Source organism: Cotesia typhae, unplaced genomic scaffold, assembly GCF_013202065.1.
Source record: "Cotesia typhae breed Kobodo isofemale line unplaced genomic scaffold, CoteBio_Ctyphae contig_56, whole genome shotgun sequence".
NCBI classification, from domain to species: Eukaryota; Metazoa; Arthropoda; class Insecta; order Hymenoptera; family Braconidae; genus Cotesia; species Cotesia typhae.
The window spans coordinates 785,858-803,506 of record NW_027423760.1 but is presented as its reverse complement, the minus strand read 5'-3'; the positions used below and the strand labels follow the sequence as shown (position 1 = coordinate 803,506).

The window sequence follows — 17,649 nt, the reverse complement described above, 5'->3', positions numbered from 1 at the left end:
ACAAATGTCTTGATGTATTCATAGTTTCACAAATACGTCTCTCACTCCATTTTATAGGTAATAATGTTAAAATTTGTATTTTCAAAGACTTATCAGTTTCTTTATCGTTGAATTTATTATCATACAACATTTTAATTAGAGAGCGAAAATTTTCACCATCGTCATCAATCGATTCTTCATCTGAAGAAGAAAGCAAAACTTTTTTCAAGCTGTCGGATACCCGATTTATTTTATTGTTCAAAAATTGATTATCATTCAATTTCTTCGATGGAATCGGTGATTGATTTAACAATTCTAATGCATGATTTATTACGGGTAATTGAGTTGCAGCGCTAACTTGGGATCCTGAGCTTGATTGTGATGCTTTGGGTTCGCTATCAAATGACATGGAACCTTAAAAAATAATAGTGAAACATATAGCTACTATAAATGTATTCAAGTAACGTATAAATAATTAAAAAAACTTACGGAATGATAAGGATAATGGGAGATCCATGGCAGTTGTATTACTATCATTATCAGCCTGAGCATTGTTGTCATTATTGTCACTATAGTTGTCTTCACGGTCACTTACATCAGCACTAGGATCATTACGAGCATTTGTTTGTTGCTTCACTAACTCTGAACCTTTTTTTCGACATGAACTGCATAATAAATAATTATCATCTAACCCTAACGTTACTTTCATAATATCAGTCGCCGGACGTAAACCAATTTTTTTAAAATGAGATTCCAACTCAAAAGGATTACAACACCGATCAAATACCTTTTTTGACGCCATAAAGACAAATTAAAAAAGCGCTTATAAACAAGAGAAATTATTTATTTATACAACAAATGTAATGACAATCTTTTATAAAACACTAGATTGCACAAAAGATTTATAGGTTATGTTTTAGATCTCAAAATGAAAAAGCCGCACTTTTAATCAAAACATACTAGCTTATAGCATCTAGTTTACTGGCTATAGGTAAGTCGATAATTGTTATCCCTAGTTTATCGATCTAATTGATATATTAAAATTTGAATCTTACTAAATACAGTCATCGATGAAGCCTCTAAATTGTAAATGTAATGCCGTAAAATCGTTGAATTGTATTTATCTCATTATATAAATAAAATTTATGAAAAAAAATTTTTTTTCCATTTTTGAAAATTTAACAATATTTTTTCAATTGAATAAAAAAAATAGAAAGAGAAATCGGCCCAATCTGGGTTCTACAGGGATAACTGTGGAATTGATTAAAGTTTATTTTAGAAAAAAACAATTTAAAAAAAAAAATGTCGAACTTCGAAAAATCATTGATTTTTGTCAAAAAACTGAAAAATTCCATATGTATTGACTTACAAAAATTTTTTAATATTTTTTATCGGAAAGTACATCTAAAAACAAAAATTAAAAAAAAAAAAAAAAGGTACCTAAATGTTTAGTTTTGAAAAAGTTATGGCTATTTGAAAATAAAAAAGCCATTTTTTTGAAAAATTCATAACTTTTTTGGAGTTAGGTAAAAAAATTCAAAAAAATTCTGAGAACCGTTTTTTATAGGGTAGAAAAGGATGGAAAACTTTCGGCCAAATCGAAAAGGGTCGGGGTCAAAAGTGGTCGATTTGGCATGGAATACCCCCTATACAACTCCCCGGCGTCTAATTGTCTTAAGACGCTCCCATCCACTGATTCGACATCATCACCAGTATCAGAGCACTTACCCCTCGCCAGATGTACGACCGCACACTTGTCCAACCCAAAAAACATTCCGCCATCTCGTGTGTACTCTGCTACGATCGGTCTTTGGTGTCAGAAACCGTGAAGGGCTGGATCGAAACAACGAGTTGTCGACCAACCGCTTCAGCCTTTTCTCTAATGACTTTTTAGCAGCCACTAGAGCCCGCAATTTATTAAGAGACTCTTCCTTGATGACATGAAGAGTACTCTTGTTCAGTGTGTGATGACGCCACCGAAGTTCAGCAGCAATGCGCCGAATTCGGGGCGTGTATGGTGTTTGAGTTGTGTCGTACTCAATCACACACTGAATGCGGGAGACCTGTTTCCGGGACATGTCAATTTTCAAGCCAAGTTGTGAGATGCGCGGTTTATTATTATTATTATTATTATTATTATTATTATTATTATTATTATTATTATTATTATTATTATTATTATTATTATTATTATTATTATTATTATTATTATTATGTGACGTCCCAGAAAATTTAACTTTAAAATTTAATTAATCTTTTTAGAATTAAATTATTATTCCACGAAATCAAATGCAATAGAAATTCCGTTGTTTCGCAGGTGGTTATCACCAGCGAGGCAACGGAAATCTTACGAGATAAGACTCCGAGGAGACGCTGCAGCCCGAGCTAGACAAAACATATGCGTCAGCATGGGACCCGGGCCTCAGCGTCGTTCTCTGGCTGCAACCTGAGATCAAAGATGGCTGATGCTAATTTATAAAAACTAATTAACGAGAGCATCCAGTCAGTAATCAGTGAGACTTTGGAGAGCACAGAACGCTGCTCAGCTGACCGGACCTCTCCCTCCAAATTTTTAATAAACCTATTATAACCCAACTCTACGTTCGTGCCATTTTTTATAAGTCCCACAGGGGCGAGCGCTTTTAAGCTGTTCCCCCTTTAAGCAGTACTCTCCTTCCTCTTAACCAATCGAATTTACACCCCGGGGAAGACGTTCCAATTAGAATCAGGTCTTTCGGTACAATAAAGGTTCTCAAATTGTTCGGATAATGTTCCGCGATTGGTGAGTGAATCTGTGAGTGACCGTTGTCAAATCACGGGTCGGTATCAACCTCCTCGACCATTCGCCCGGTTCACCGTCGTCGCTGTCAGGAAGTCCAATCGCTCGGAGGGTTTAGGACCAAGGGCTGCCAGCCTATTAGACCAACGTCGAACGGGATTGGGCCATTATCAAGGCCGACCTGCCACTCAAGGCGGAACCACCTGGTGCAACCATCCATTGTACGATCCTCGCTACGGTCAAAAACCCGCTGGTTGGAAAAGAAGGGTATAATATGAGGAGAATTATGGCGCCCTTAAAGGTAAGGTCTTTTTAACCAACAATTAATAAAATTACGAAAGGGCTTGTTTGTGACGGATGTTAAAGGGATCTATCGATCACCTAACTCCACCCACCTGGGAAATTTAAATTAATAAACCCGAAAGTCTGGGATGTAACAATTATTATTATTTTGTTATTAAATGCTCAGGGGGGTTATTCCCGGAGTCCGATTCTCCGAGGGCCCAGCCTGAGCTCCATCCGTTACTGCTGGACCACTCCGCACAACAAGGCGGTTAGTGATCACAGCAGGCCAAAGTCATTTCCCTTAAGAGACGGAGAGAACCAAGTAAAACAGCCTTCTGCATCCTAACTGCCAAGAACTCAGCTTTTGATGAGCAAGCTGGAACTTTGGCAAGTGAGGATACAAAAGACTGTTTCATCCTTCCTAGGACGCCAACAATCAGGACGACAAGCTTGACACGGTAACCTGGGTAAAGTTTGCCAATTTCAAACAGGAGATCCTGATATATTTGTCTTTTGTGCTCTTCTTTGGCTGAGATGTTGTATTCAGCCGGGGCCGAGAACTCAATGACATAAATGTCACGAGTGGCCTTTTCGAAGAGCACAATATCAGGTTTGTTGTGATCTATCCGCCGGGTTGTTGCAAATGGCATGTTCCAATAAATTTTGTAACTGTCATTCTCAACAACCTGGGGAATATCTCCTGGCAAATAAGGCAGCACTGGTGTCACGTCAATACCGTAGCAATGACGAAGATAGTAGTACAGTACTCTCAGGGCAGCATTGTGACGCTGGATATATGCACCTCTCGCCAGCACTGGACATGCCGACAAAAGGTGCATAAGCGTCTCCGGATGTTGTATACACCTCCTACAGGACGTGTCCGGAAGCTGCACCTGGAGCACCTTGCTACGGTACTCAAGAGTGTTAATGACACCATCTTGGCAGGCAAATATGAACCCTTCAGTCTCGGACATCAGGCCCGCTGACTTTAAGAAGGAAAACGTCAGCTGGATGGACAAGCCATGATCACGCACGTGTTTAAAGAACACGCTGTGCATGGACTTGTCCATCAGTTCGCCAAGGAGTAGTTTTTCCTCGGCGTTCCTGATGACGCTCTTAAATTCCTCCTTTCGGAGTTCCATAAGAGCGTTTATTTCTCCAAGACCAAGGGTTCTTGCCGCATATATTGCTGCCTTATACAAGAATGACCCCTTATGCGCATTTTCATGTTTATGTACAATTTGCATAAGAAAGTCATCCTCGTCTGCAGTGAAATTGACAACTTCGTGAGTTAAACCCAGGACCAAACGGTCGTGAAGCCGCTCCAAACTCTGCAAACCTCTCCCACCGATGGACCGGGAGAGGTATAATCTGGCGACTGATGAATTGGGGTGCATGCTCCGATTCATATTAATGATCTTACGGGTTTTGATGTCGAGATCTCGTAAATCCTTTCGGGTCCATTTCAGGACACTGAAAGAGTATAGTAAGACTGGGACAGCGAGCATGTTAGTAGCTGAGACTTTGTTTTTGCTGGAAAGTTCGGAGGACCAAATTTTCCGGAGTCTCCTAACATACTCGCTCTGGAGAGTTGTTCGGACTTCAGAGACCGCATGCATGCGGTGCTCTTCCATTCCTAGATATCTATACAACTCCCCGGCGTCTAATTGGCTTAAGACGCTCCCATCCACTAATTCGACATCATCACCAGTATCAGAGCACTTACCCTCGCCAGATGTACGACCGCACACTTGTCCAACCCAAAAGACATTCCGACATCTCGTGTGTACTCTGCTACGATGTTGAGGGCTGCTTGTAGATGATCTTCATCAGCACTATATAGCTTCAGATCATCCATGTAAAGCAGATGGGTGATCGAATATTTTCGATCACCCGGAGGCCCCACAGAGTACCCACGAGTTTTACGGAGAGCAACAGATATAGGCAGCAGTGAAATGCAAAACAGCAGAGGGCTCAAGGAATCGCCTTGGAAGACCCCTCGTTTGTACTCTACAACTCCGGTTACGTGCAATGCATTTCCACTTCCAATGTGAAAACGCGTTCGCCAGAGCTGCATTGTACGCCGAATGCATTCCACTATTTCGGGATTGACTCCCAGGCATTTGAGTAGATATAAAATCAACTCATGTGGAGTTGAGTCAAATGCCTTGCGATAGTCAATCCAAGCCATTGACAGGTTGCGTTGATAGTAGATCGCATCTTGTAAGACGCATCGATCCACTATCAGGTTCTCCTTGCAACCTGACAGGCCTCTTTTACTGCCACGTTGTTCATATATCTGTTGCCATACAGGCTCTATCTGCTGCAAGATACGGTTATTTAAAATTTTTGTAAAAATTTTATAAACCGCATTCAAGCAGGTGATAGATAGATAGGTCTGAAATTCTTAGGGTCAGACAAGTCACCTTTTTTAGGTATCAGTACGGTTATTATTATTATTATTATTATTATTATTATTATTATTATTATTATTATTATTATTATGAGTTTTACTTGTATACCATTTTCTGGTTTTTACAAGGCTGACTACTTAGCGTCTTCACATATAGTCTTTTTTCAACTCTCCATTATCAACATATGCTCCCCGCTTTTTAGTAGATTTCATAAAAATCTAACTATTGTATTTGTCCTCATGACGTAATTTTCCGTAAATTTTAATATATTCCGACCTAACTCGACAATCTGAGTCACAAAATGCATATGGTTTAAAAGTTTATATATGTATGTATATATACGATATAACGCGGCTTGTCACGACGATAGCGTCAACAATTCTTAAGGGATCTTAAGGAAACTCAGTATACTTATTTTATCGACTATTAGGAATGTCAAGTTAAAATATGAGCTTAATCGGTCTAATAGTTTAGAAATTACACCAGTTCAAAATTTTGAAATTTTGAAAATTTGATACTTTCACTACTTTTCCTTCAAATAACTTTTGAACGAGTTGAGTTATTCAATTTCTGTAAAATGCATCTGAAAGCTGAGAAACTAAGCTTTAATTTATGTGTATTCATTTTTTTCTAAAGCAAAAAAATATCTATCTTAGGATCATTTTTAAGAAATGTTACTCTTGCAGTCGTTTTGTCTATATAACTGTTTTATCTATAAAACTGATTGAAAAGTATTGAAGTATAATAATTCTTTCTCTTTTTTTTTTATTTAACAGTAAAATCTGAGAGATTAAAACGTTTTGAAAGTAAGTTTAATAGTAAAAAAAACTATCTGATCCTAAAATAAAGTTGTTATACGTTATTCAATGAATAATATTCATCCATGAAGCAGTGCATTAGCCAGTAACTTTGTCATTACACAGATTTCCACATCACCCATGAGGTACTGTGTGTTAAGATGCGTCCCCTTTCTTTTACGAGGCGGGTCCCCAGTAGGCCTTTACCATGTAGAGAGGGGGAGGGAAGCAAAATATTAATTTAAGTTCTATAAGAGTTGAAAATCAATATATTTATAATTTTATATCTAATTACTCAATCATTCAATAAAAAAATAAAGATTATGTGAGCAGAGTACACTCTTCCGAAGTAAAACTTCTTTAGCAATATTAATTTTTAGTAGATTTCATAAAAATCTAACTATTGTATTTGTCCTCATGACGTAATTTTCGGTAAATTTTACTATATTTCGACCTAACTCGACAATCTGAGTCAGAAAATGCATATGGTGCAAAAGCTTATATATGTATATATATATATATATATATATATATATATATATATATATATATATATATATATATATATATATATATATATATATATATATATATATACGATATAACGCGGCTCGTCACGACGATAGCGTCAACAATTCTTAAGGGATCTTAATGAAACTCAGCATACTTATTCTATCGACTATTAGGAAGGTCAATTTCAAATATGAGCTTAAACGGTCAAATAGTTTAGAAATTATTAATTTTCTATCTGTAAGATTGTTAAATTATTAGTCAAAGATAAATGTCAACTAATCAGGAAATATAATACATGAGCAACTGATAATAATCAAAAAATTTAAAGTAGTGCTTAAAATAAATGAGATAAATGTACATAATTTATGAGTGACACTTTTTTATTATATATATGAATTTTGTATTACTGCTGAGGTTTAAATTTTCTTTATTTAACCATATTTTTTAGTTCAAAATTCAAGTATAATTTAATTAATAGAAACATCAGCTCATATGTAAAAAAATATTTGCCAACGTTTTCGTTGAGAATTTCATCTATTAGTTACTATGAGTTTTTTTACTATTTGAAACAGTATGAGTTGGCATTTATTTTTTTGCATGAGTCGATGGTTCTATTAATTAAATTATACTTAAATTTTAAATTAATAAATATGGTTAAATAATTTGAGAAAATTTAAACCTCAATGGTAACACAAAATTCACTTATAAATTTTATGTATAAGAGAAAAATGTCACTCATAAATTATGTATATATTCTTCTCAGTTATTTCGAGCACAATTTTTATAATTATTCTCAGTTGCACATGGATTATCTTTCCTGATTACTTGGCATTTTTCTTTGACTATTAAGTTGAAAATCTCACTGATTGAAAATTAATATTGCCAAGTATGTTTTACTTCTGAAGAGTGTCTTCTGTACACACACTCTGTATTTTTTTGTTGAATGATCGAGTAATTAGATATAAAATTAAATACAGTTGATTTTACACGACTCATGATGCGAAGCATCAGAGAGTGCTTTACGATCGAAAAATTTTTTTCGCCCTATTTCGGTAACTTTTTTTAGTAGATTTCATAAAAATTTAACTATTGTAGTTGCCCTCATGGCGTTTACGCCTTATCGTGCTATTTTAGCGATTTTATATATATATATTTTTTTTTCACATTCTTTTTTTATTAATATTTCATAATTAAATGAGCATTATGAGTCGTGAACTTTGGGTTTTCCAAACTTTTTTCAACCCTTATACTACTTAAATTAATAATTTTACTTTCTTCCCTCCTCTCTACGTGGTAAAGGTCTATTGGGAACCTGCCACGTAAAAAGAAAGGGACGAATCTTTTACTTCACAGTACCTTATTGGTGATGTGGAAATCTGTGTAATGACAAAGTTACTGGCTAATTAGCTTCTTCATGAATAAATCACGTTTAACAACTATATTTTAGATTCAAATAAATTTTTTTCTATCAATAATAAACTTGCTTTCAGAACGTTTTTAGCTCGCAGAATTTACTGTTAAGTAAATAACGTTCAATAAAGAAAAAGGAAAAGAATTATTACACTTCAGTGCTTTTCAGTCAGTTTTGTATAGACAAAACGACAGCAAGAGTAAAGTTTCTAAAAAAAGATCATAAGATGGATATTTTTTGCTTTAGAAAAAGTTTTTTTATAAATATAATTGCTTTATAAAAAAAAAAAAAGTGCCATTAGGCAGCCGAAATGGAAGTAGATTTCATTTTTACTTATTAATTAAAATTACAATTAGATTTTAACGTACGATTTTTTTTTGTAATCATTAGAATTAAAGTTTACACAGTTATTATAAAAAATTTGTTATAATTAATTGTTATTTTCGAGAGAATTAGTGAACATGTGTAGTTTGAAATAGAATCAATTAGTCACTTGTGTGATTGACTATCAGAGCTACAAGATGACTAATACCAGAGTGATCAGAAAATAGTTATTAATAATCCAAAACATTCAATCAACGCAACAGTCAATTTTGGAAGCAACCAAATTTTGTTGATTAAATTCGAATTTAATAACTATATTATCATTAGCTAAATATTCCTAACTTCACACAATAAATAAATATTATTTTGTTATTTAAGAAAACTGTCATTAAATAATTATAAGAGTATAATTATAAATTGAAATATAAATTGAAAATTTACCTATATTTGAAAATATGGTTAAAATAAATTTTAATGAGAGTCAGGAACTCAGACTTTTTGGCAATGGTGAAGAATCAAAGTAAGTGGTACAATTAAAAATTTTATATTATTTTCAGAAATATAATAAAATAATCATAATTTATTTTGTTGTGTAAAAACTTTTGATAATTTCTAAGAAGGTGATGTTAATTTTGATTTTAAATAGTTTTTCAGGTTTTGTTACGACAATAGTGGGAATTCAGTGGGTAGAATTCGAATATCGCTTTATTTTTTTGATATCTGAAGGAAAAATTATGAGATATGCAATTTATATGGATACTTCATTTAAAGATATAAATAACATTCACTTGCATCAGTTAATAATTATAAAAAAATCGATAGCAAGAATTGGTGTTTTGGATCCATTTTTTAATGATCCTATTGTACATGAATTTAGATTTGAAGTTAACAATACATCGGAGGTAAATATTATAACGTATACGTTAAGTAATGATCATTTTACTTCGTTATCTTCTTTAACAATTGAAATAGATAATGAAAACGAAGGTGAATAGCAAAGGTAATGATACATATTTCTATTTAATTATACAATTTAATATTTATATAAATTATAAAATTATGAAAATGAATGTCAAAAAAAATGATTAAGAAATTAATTGAAATATAAATTGGATAATAAATATAAAAAGAAAAAAACGAAGATAAAAAGGAAAAAAAATCAAATGAGAAAAGAAATTAAACAGATAAAAATAAAAAAAAATGAAGAAATTAACCATAATTTATTTAACAATTTTTTTGAATTGAATGGGGGGGGGGTGTTATAATTGACATTGGGTCAAGCACTCAGTCCTGTTGGACCATTGTACTCAACCCTCCTGGGTCAACTACTTTATGCTGCTGAAGAGTTGGCCAGGCCTGTCTGCCTCAAAAAGTGAAGCAGCCGTCCTACGCCAATCTCCAGCACGTTGATTGACTCTCCATCGCGGAATCCTAGTATGCTCTCTCGAGCTATTGCTAGTTCATCGCAATGGAGGATTAGGTGGAGAGGAGTTTCTTCCTTTGTTAGACATCTGGAGCATAGAGAGTTTTCTGAGACTCCCATATGCTTCAGATGTCTTCCTGTGGTCCAGTGTCCTGTGATGAACCCGACAATTGTTCTCAGTGTTTTTTTGTCGAGCCCTATCAAGGACAAACCCAGTGTCTTGAAGGGTCCCTTTATTATCGTCCTCGTGTGCCTCATACCTTTTGCCTCTGTCCACACCTCCCGGAACCTGTCGTTAGCCCATTGGGAAGTGTGTTGCTTAACAAGGCTGAAAGGTCTGCTATATTGAATATTGGTTCGGGGTCATTCATGCGAGCCCCCGTTTTTGCCAGTTCATTTGCTATGTCATTTCCTACGTTCCCGCTATGACTCGGTACCCACAGGAGTTTGACTTTATTATGTTTCGCTAGTTCATTCAGCGAAACTATACAATTTCGCACTAGCCTCGAGGACACTTCTATTTTTTCTAGTGCTCGAAGCACAGCGCAGCTATCAGTACAGATGTAGACGTGTTTGTTCCTGTGATTGAGCTTTGAAATGTGCTCTACGCAGGCCCAAATCGCGTGTACTTCTGTCTGGAAAATCCATGCAGTGTCTCCCAGCCGCAGAGAAATCTCTGTTTTTGGTCCACTGCTGTATATGCCGGCTCCTGCCCCCTTTTCCATTTTGGAGCCATCTGTATACCAGACTAGCCCTGGGGGGATAGGATGCTCTTGCTTCCTCTTTCCCAGTCCTGCCTACTTGGGATGAGGACATTGTAGTGATGACTGAAATGGTAGCTGCGAGGGCTCATGTCTCCTCCCTGGATTAGGAACTTATCAAGTCCCCTATCCCTTAGGATTGATGCATGTCCCGTCCCAGTCCTTATCCAGTATCCGTTGAAGTGCAGTCTCATTGCTGTTTTCATAGGAAGAGCTTCTATAGTGATATGTGGGGGCTCCAGGTTCAGGAGTGTCCCCATTGCTAGGGTTGCTGTGGTTCTTAGAGCCCCAGTTATCCCTAGCAATGCAAGTCTATAGACCTTAGAGAGTGCCTTGATGTTGATGTTCTTATTAATCGAAGGCCACCACACCACAGAGGCGAAGGTGATCTGAGGTACCAGAATTGCAGTGTAAATCCACTTTATCAATTTCGGTCTGAGGCCCCATGTTGTGCCAAATGTTCTTCTACATGCCCAGAAAGTGGCAGTTGCTTTCCGGGTCTGCTTTTCGATACGGCTATTCCAGCTGAGCTTACTATCCAGAGTTACCCCTAGATAGCGTACCTCTTTTGAGAATTTAAGCTCCGCGCCAAAGATTGAGGGTGCCATGATTTTTAGCTTCCTCTTTTTGGTAAAGAGCACCATCTCTGTTTTGGTGGGATTAACCCTTAGAGATTTTTCGGTGCACCATTTCTGTATAAGATCTAGAGCACGTTGTGTTCTCCATCTCATCTCTGCTGAGCTAGAGCTTCTGACCATCAGTACGATATCATCAGCATAGCCCACCGCATGCACTCCTAGATTTTCTAGCTTCACAAGGAGCTCGTTAATGACTAATATCCACATAAGGGATGTTAGTCCGCCTTGCGGGCAGCCCCTCCTCACTCGGGCCCGGACTTACTATCACTAAGACCCGTAGTCACTATTCTTGTTCGAAGCATGAAGTGAGCCCAGCTGGTGATGGATTTCTCCACCCCGAAGAGCTTTGTTGCTTCGTATATTGATTCGAAGGGGGTGTTGTCAAACGCTCCTTCTATGTCAACAAATACTCCCAAGACTGATTCTTTCTCTCGGAAGGCCCTTTCGATGTAGCTAACCACATCGTGTAGGGCCGTTTCGATGGATCTACCAGCCTGGTATGCATGCTGTGAATAATGCACCGGCCTATTGGTTAACGCATTATCTCTAATGTACCTGTCCACCAATCTTTTTAATGTTTTCAGAAGGAATGATGTTAGGCTGATAGGTCTGAAGGACTTAGCTAGGTCATAGCTAATTTTCCCAGGTTTTGGTATAAAGACAACCCTGATCTCGCGCCAAGCCTTCGGTACATAGCTTAGGGCCAAGCAGGCCCTAAAGAGTTTGGTTAGGTGTTTGATGAGAATTTCTCTTCCCTCCTGTAGGAGGGCCGGGAAGATCCCATCCACCCCTGGGCTTTTGAACTTCTCGAAGTTTCCAATTTGCCCATCTTATCCTATCAGGTGTTACCACTTTGATAGCTGTGCTCCAGTCACCTTGTTTCGTGACTGCTCTCCTGATCACATCCTCTGAGGCTTCCTCCTGATCTAGTTCTGTTAGTTTTGAGCCAGGAAAGTGAACCTCACATAGATGCGCCAGTGTTTCTTCGTTGTTCTCAGTTACCCTACCGTCTTGGAGGGTGAGGACGCCGAGTTTTGTTGTCGGTCCCGAGGTGAAGATTCTGCGTAGTCGAGCCACCAATGGTAGGTCTTCGCAGAATTTCCTCCAGGCATCCGACTTAGAGGCCTTGATACATTTTTTGTATCGTTTTTGGACACCTTTATAATCTGCCCAGTCTTGGTCCATTTTTGTCTTAAGCGCTTTATTTAGCAGCTTCCTGGACAGGGCGCGAAGCTCGTTTAACTTCGCATTCCACCAAGTCACCCGTTTGCTGCTTTTCCTGACTTTCAGCGGGCAAGCAATCTCATAGGATTGAACAATGGCCTGTTGTAGATGTTCGGCCGCTTGTTCAATCCTTCTCACGTTCCTTGGTCCTCTCGCAGGTTTTCCCAATCTATTTCCTAGCTCTTCTCTGTATCTGAGCCAGTCTGTGGATTTAGGATTCCTGTAAGTGTCCCTAGTTCCGTTGTTGTTGTTGCCGCTTACTGAGAAGTTTATTTGTCTGTGGTCAGAGAGAGAATCCTCTTTACTGACTCCCCAGCCTGTGATAACCTGTGTTATCTTTCGAGAGCCCAGTGTTAGATCAATCACTTCTTGTCTTCGGGAAGTGACAAAAGTCGGTTTGGATCCTTCATTCAGGATTTCCAAGCCTATGGTTGAGAGGTATTCCAGCAATGCTGATCCTCTCTTGTTTATGTTTGAGCTGCCCCTCACTGTGTGATGTGCATTTGCGTCACGTCCAATCAGAAGTGGCAGATCGTTGTTTTTGCAGTGCTCCACCAGTCTAATGACTTCCTCAGTGGGCACCTCTTTGTCCTCATATGGGAGATAGACAGATCCTACTATGATTTCCGCCCTTGTTTCTCCTAATGGGATCTTTATTAAGGCAACAGTCAGGTCTCTGGTGCAGAACTGGTGCAGCTTGAGCGCTGTGTGCTTCTTATTGATGAAGACACAGGCTCTAGGCTCCAACTCTGACTCACCATGAATCAGGCTACCTCCTTTCAACTCTATCCCCAAATCGCGCCCCTTGTAGATCCAGGCTTCTTGTATCAGGGATACGTCTGTGTGTCTCATTGCCAGGTCCTTGCTGAGTATAGCAGAGGCCGCTTTGCAGTGTTGCCTTAGTTATTGCCAAATTAGCAAGTTAATTTGCGAAAACATTGTCTGCCCTGCAGTTGTAGTTACTGCATTGCTGACAGTCTTCGCTAATCTATGGGAAGAGGGGAAAGGAAGGTTGGGGAAAGGATTGTGGGATAACAAGGAGGAAGGGGACATTTTAGTGTCCATCTACTTCCTTCTTGTCTGGGTTGTCGGACCCCTTATCGAGTTTGGCCAGGGTCTGAGCAAGGGAAGATTGTTTCCCCAGCTTAAGATCCCTGGCCCCCTCTTTAGCTAACGTCTCCGCCTTAGTAGGCCTTCCTCTGGAGCTGGATCGCCCTTCCGGAATCGAACCATCTCCTTCGGAGGCACTTCTAACCAGGAGACGAGCCGGTCTGATCAGGAGCCCTTTGTCCTGAGTCAGTAAGGAGGAGGAGGACTTCGGTTCTACTGGTTGTGCCCTCTCTTTGAAGTCCTTGCGGTTCTTCTCTGAGGGGGCTCCAGCGCCCGGAGCCTCCTGTCCTTTCGGGGAAGATGGGGTGACCTCGACTTCGATGGTTTTGTTCACCTCGGCTTCTTTTGCAGGTGGTTTCCCTTCGGGGAGCCTTGCCCCTGACGTCGCCTCAGTGGCCCCGGCAGTACCCTCTTTCGCCCCTCCGGACTTAAGTTGTGCCTCGTAGAAACGGGCCCTACTCAGTCCAAAGTGGGGTTGGTGGTTACAACCTGAGAGTACCGCCAATGACTTCTGGTCCACTCCCAGAACCAGGTGGACAGTCTTTCATTACATTGGAGTATTGAGTCCCGGGTTTTGTCGAGCGAGCCTCCGGAGGATGACTCCGTTCTCCTCGTTAGTCCCCAGGACCGCTGTTAATTTTTTAAGTCTCGGGAGTGCCTCTTTCTCCAACGTTTGGAGAGTGACACCCTCCTTGACTTTAAGAGTTGGGACCGTCTTCAGGACCCACTCTTTCGATTATTTGTCGGCACAGGTGACCCACTATGCTCCCTGTTCCCACCGACAACCATCGAAGCAGGGGACTGCTAGCCTCGTAGGGACAGCGTCCAACGCCCCGACGATCACCTGCGTTACCAGGTCGCTGGTCTCTTGGCTCAGCAGTACCTCTGGGTAGCCTGAAGGTGTTATTGCCACCTTCATGCCTGCCCGTACAGCATCACTGAAACCACTCGGCCTGTGAGCCACCTTGCCCTTTTTGGCTTCCGGTGGGGTTTGACCCTCGGATCTTGGCCTTTTGTTGCCAGTCGCCGGGGACTCCCCCTTTCCTTTGGCCGTAGAGTTTGTGGGAGGAGTAGCCCCGCAGCCCTGCGCCAAAGTCTGGTTTCTCTAGCCAATTTGGCTTTGAGGGCCCGTCTCTTCGCCGCACCGCTGCTCTTGCTCCTCCACCCACTTTCAGAAGAGGATTCACTGTTCCCTTTAGGGCCCTGTGTCTCCTCCGTTATGTCCATTTGCATGGACAGACTGGGGTTCTCTATAGAGTCCCCCAGTCTGCTTGTTTTTAAATTAGTGTTATCCATTTTGGTCCCACGAGTAATCAGGAAATAAACGTCACCGTCGGCAGAGCCTGAAATGCCGACGGAAGGCGCTAAATACAATGGGGTTGCGCCTGGTGCCCCAAGGGCATCGTTCGCGACACTATACCCTAGTGCCATTCAGCCATCGGCACGATTGCTTCCACCTTAGCTTTGGGGAGTTGGTCCGCGGCAGGGCCTCAGTCGTCCCAGACCAGGTTTTACTCCGGTTGGGCTTCCTGAGGCCACTGCAGGCCTGAGCCTGAACAGAGGCCCCTGTCTCCTGTTGTAAGGAGTCCAGGTTTTCTCATCCAGGCCCTTGGCCCCCCTATCCGCCACCCGGGGACGCGCCCGGTCGGCACTCAATCATGTTATCCGCACCTGTTTATAAGGTTAGGATAACCCGAGATTTATTTAACAAAGTTACTTTTCAATTATTTTTTTTTTCTAGGAAAAAAAAAGATTAAAATCCGAATGCAATGAAGATGAATATGTCATAATAATAATTTTGATAACAATAATAATGATAATAATTAAACAATAAATGAAAAAAAAATTTATGGTCCCAAAATTGAGTCAACATTATACAAAATTGATTAATTATAATATATTTCATGTAAATAATAAGTAATTAACAAATCTCATGTAATAATTATTGATTATAATAAATTTTATATAATAACTGTGTAAACTTTGAGTCTAATGATTATAAAAAAAAATCGTACGTTAAAATCTAATTGTAATTTTAATTAATAAGTAAAAATGAAATCTACTTCCATTTCGGCTGCCGTATGGCACTTTTTATATTATCAACACAATCTTTCAACTCTTATTATCAACATATTCTCCACTTTTATTATGAATATATTCTTGCACAGATCTTTTATTATTCTCCATGCGGCTGTGGACCGACTTGTGCTTTCTGTACCGCATTTACCCTATTCCTCACCCCTTTCGATTGGTTGTTGGAATAGTGGCGATGGGAAAACCACAGAGAAAACCCATGCCAGTACAGTTCGACTACCGGAGCGACCCCCGACGGTTGGTGTTGGAATTATTCTAACAATCGTCGGGGCTCGAACCCTCGCCTCACGTCATTATGTGCGACCAAACTAACGGGATAATGACTTAGTCCGCTCGGCCATCATGTCGCTTACCGTTTTTCTAATTTTTTAGAAAGATTTATCTCAGTCCGTTGCGTACTGTTTCTAAATCGTTCATATACACTGATGTACAATTCATATTAAGCAAAATGATTGAAGTGTATCCAAAATCATAGTTTTTTAATAATTTTGAATACTTTCTCATCCTTTGAATCGTGTTGAATACTATTTTTTATAAGCTTTTAACAAATAAAATCATTTTGAATCACGATTTTGTTTAATAAGTGAGATCAATTGACGGCGGTGCATGTAATTTTTTCAGCACAATTTTTCGTTGTATATACTGAAAAAAAATACGATGATATTACAATACGTTCTCTAGTTATAAGAACATCGATCGCATGGCGGTCTATCGATAATAGAGCACATGTGATTAGGCGTACAATTAATAACAAAATTTATATCTTGAAGAAAGTTGGAATATAATCAGAATGTGTGTAGTTATAAATAACGTTTTCAAAAATGGTCTATTGTTCAATTACAGAAATACGACAGCACCGAGAAGCTTAAGTTGAAATGTGACATTCTCACGGGATGGATAAATGAATCTCGTCATGTAGTTGTTCACACAGGTGCTGGAATCTCAACATCGGCCGGCATTTCAGATTTTCGGTAATAACATATTTTAGTTAGTAATTTATTAAATAATCGATCTCATTTGAATTGAGCATTTGAGTAGTTTTAACTTCCTGCTATGAAAATCGATGATTTTGAAAAAACCGAAAAGTTATTAATTATACCCTTACTGACACAAATTTCGAGTTCTTATCAGATCACCACGTTTTGAGGTCTTAGGGCCAGTTTTTCAGTCCGAGATGAAATTTATCTCAGTTAAAAAGCTTATCAATATTGAAAAAAAAAAATTATAGGCGAAATGACGTCGCTCCCGAGTAACTCCCTTCGAATTTTGTTACCTACTAAAATCAAAACAAATACAAGTGACATCAATATTAACCTTCAATGATAAATTTAAAATATGTTAAAAAAACTAATGAAAACAGTAATAATTTTACAGTAGATGACATCATGAAATTTATTATGGTGTCCATCAATTGCTTTTACATAAATATATGAATTGCCTGTAAATTTTCCCTATTGCTTAAACAAAGAAACAGAATCTCAACAAAACGTAACATACTCATTCTTAGAATGATTTCTGAGGTTAAGTTTTAAGATGAGCTGGATGTCTCGCTGGACGTCTCGACGGACATCTCGCTGGCCGTCTCGCTGAGAGTCTCGCAAATATGCTATGACGTACATCAAGTGCTTAGCGAAGTCCTGAGTGAGACCGAGCAAGCAAACCAGAGATTTTTCAATAATTATTTTATGTATTGTCTATATCTATATTTTTGTCTGTTTGAAATTGCTATTATTTCAGTAAGACAATTTTATTAGTTAACATTTTTTTTTTTATTTTTGGTTAAAGTTTATATATTTAAAAATACGTAATTTATTTTGTCAACTCTCCGGAAGTTATATTTTTAATAATTGCATCATCTTAAGTCAATAATGTTTTCTGTGAAAAGGAAAAGATAAAA

General features: G+C 38.5%; 1 protein-coding gene across 14 annotated transcripts in view; it reads left to right on the top strand.

The window, feature by feature from the left end:
* The window catches only part of LOC141532128 (uncharacterized), a 140,359-nt gene that overhangs the window by 4,424 nt on the left and 118,286 nt on the right, over positions 1-17,649 (top strand). For 6 of the 14 annotated variants that reach the window (XM_074250341.1, XM_074250338.1, XM_074250340.1 and 3 more), the window contains exons 1-2: positions 2,314-3,059; positions 16,596-16,723. The exons of 3 other annotated variants lie outside the window; for them this stretch is intronic. Coding sequence is in view for 3 of the 11 variants with exons in the window: in XM_074250329.1 (XP_074106430.1) it covers positions 3,033-3,059; positions 16,596-16,723 (155 nt within the window). In the remaining 8 variants the exon portion in view is untranslated. Of the gene's footprint in view, positions 1-2,310; positions 3,060-16,595; positions 16,724-17,649 lie in introns of those variants that run through there. 5 more of the 14 variants (XM_074250331.1, XM_074250336.1, XM_074250328.1 and 2 more) reach the window with 2 other exon arrangements.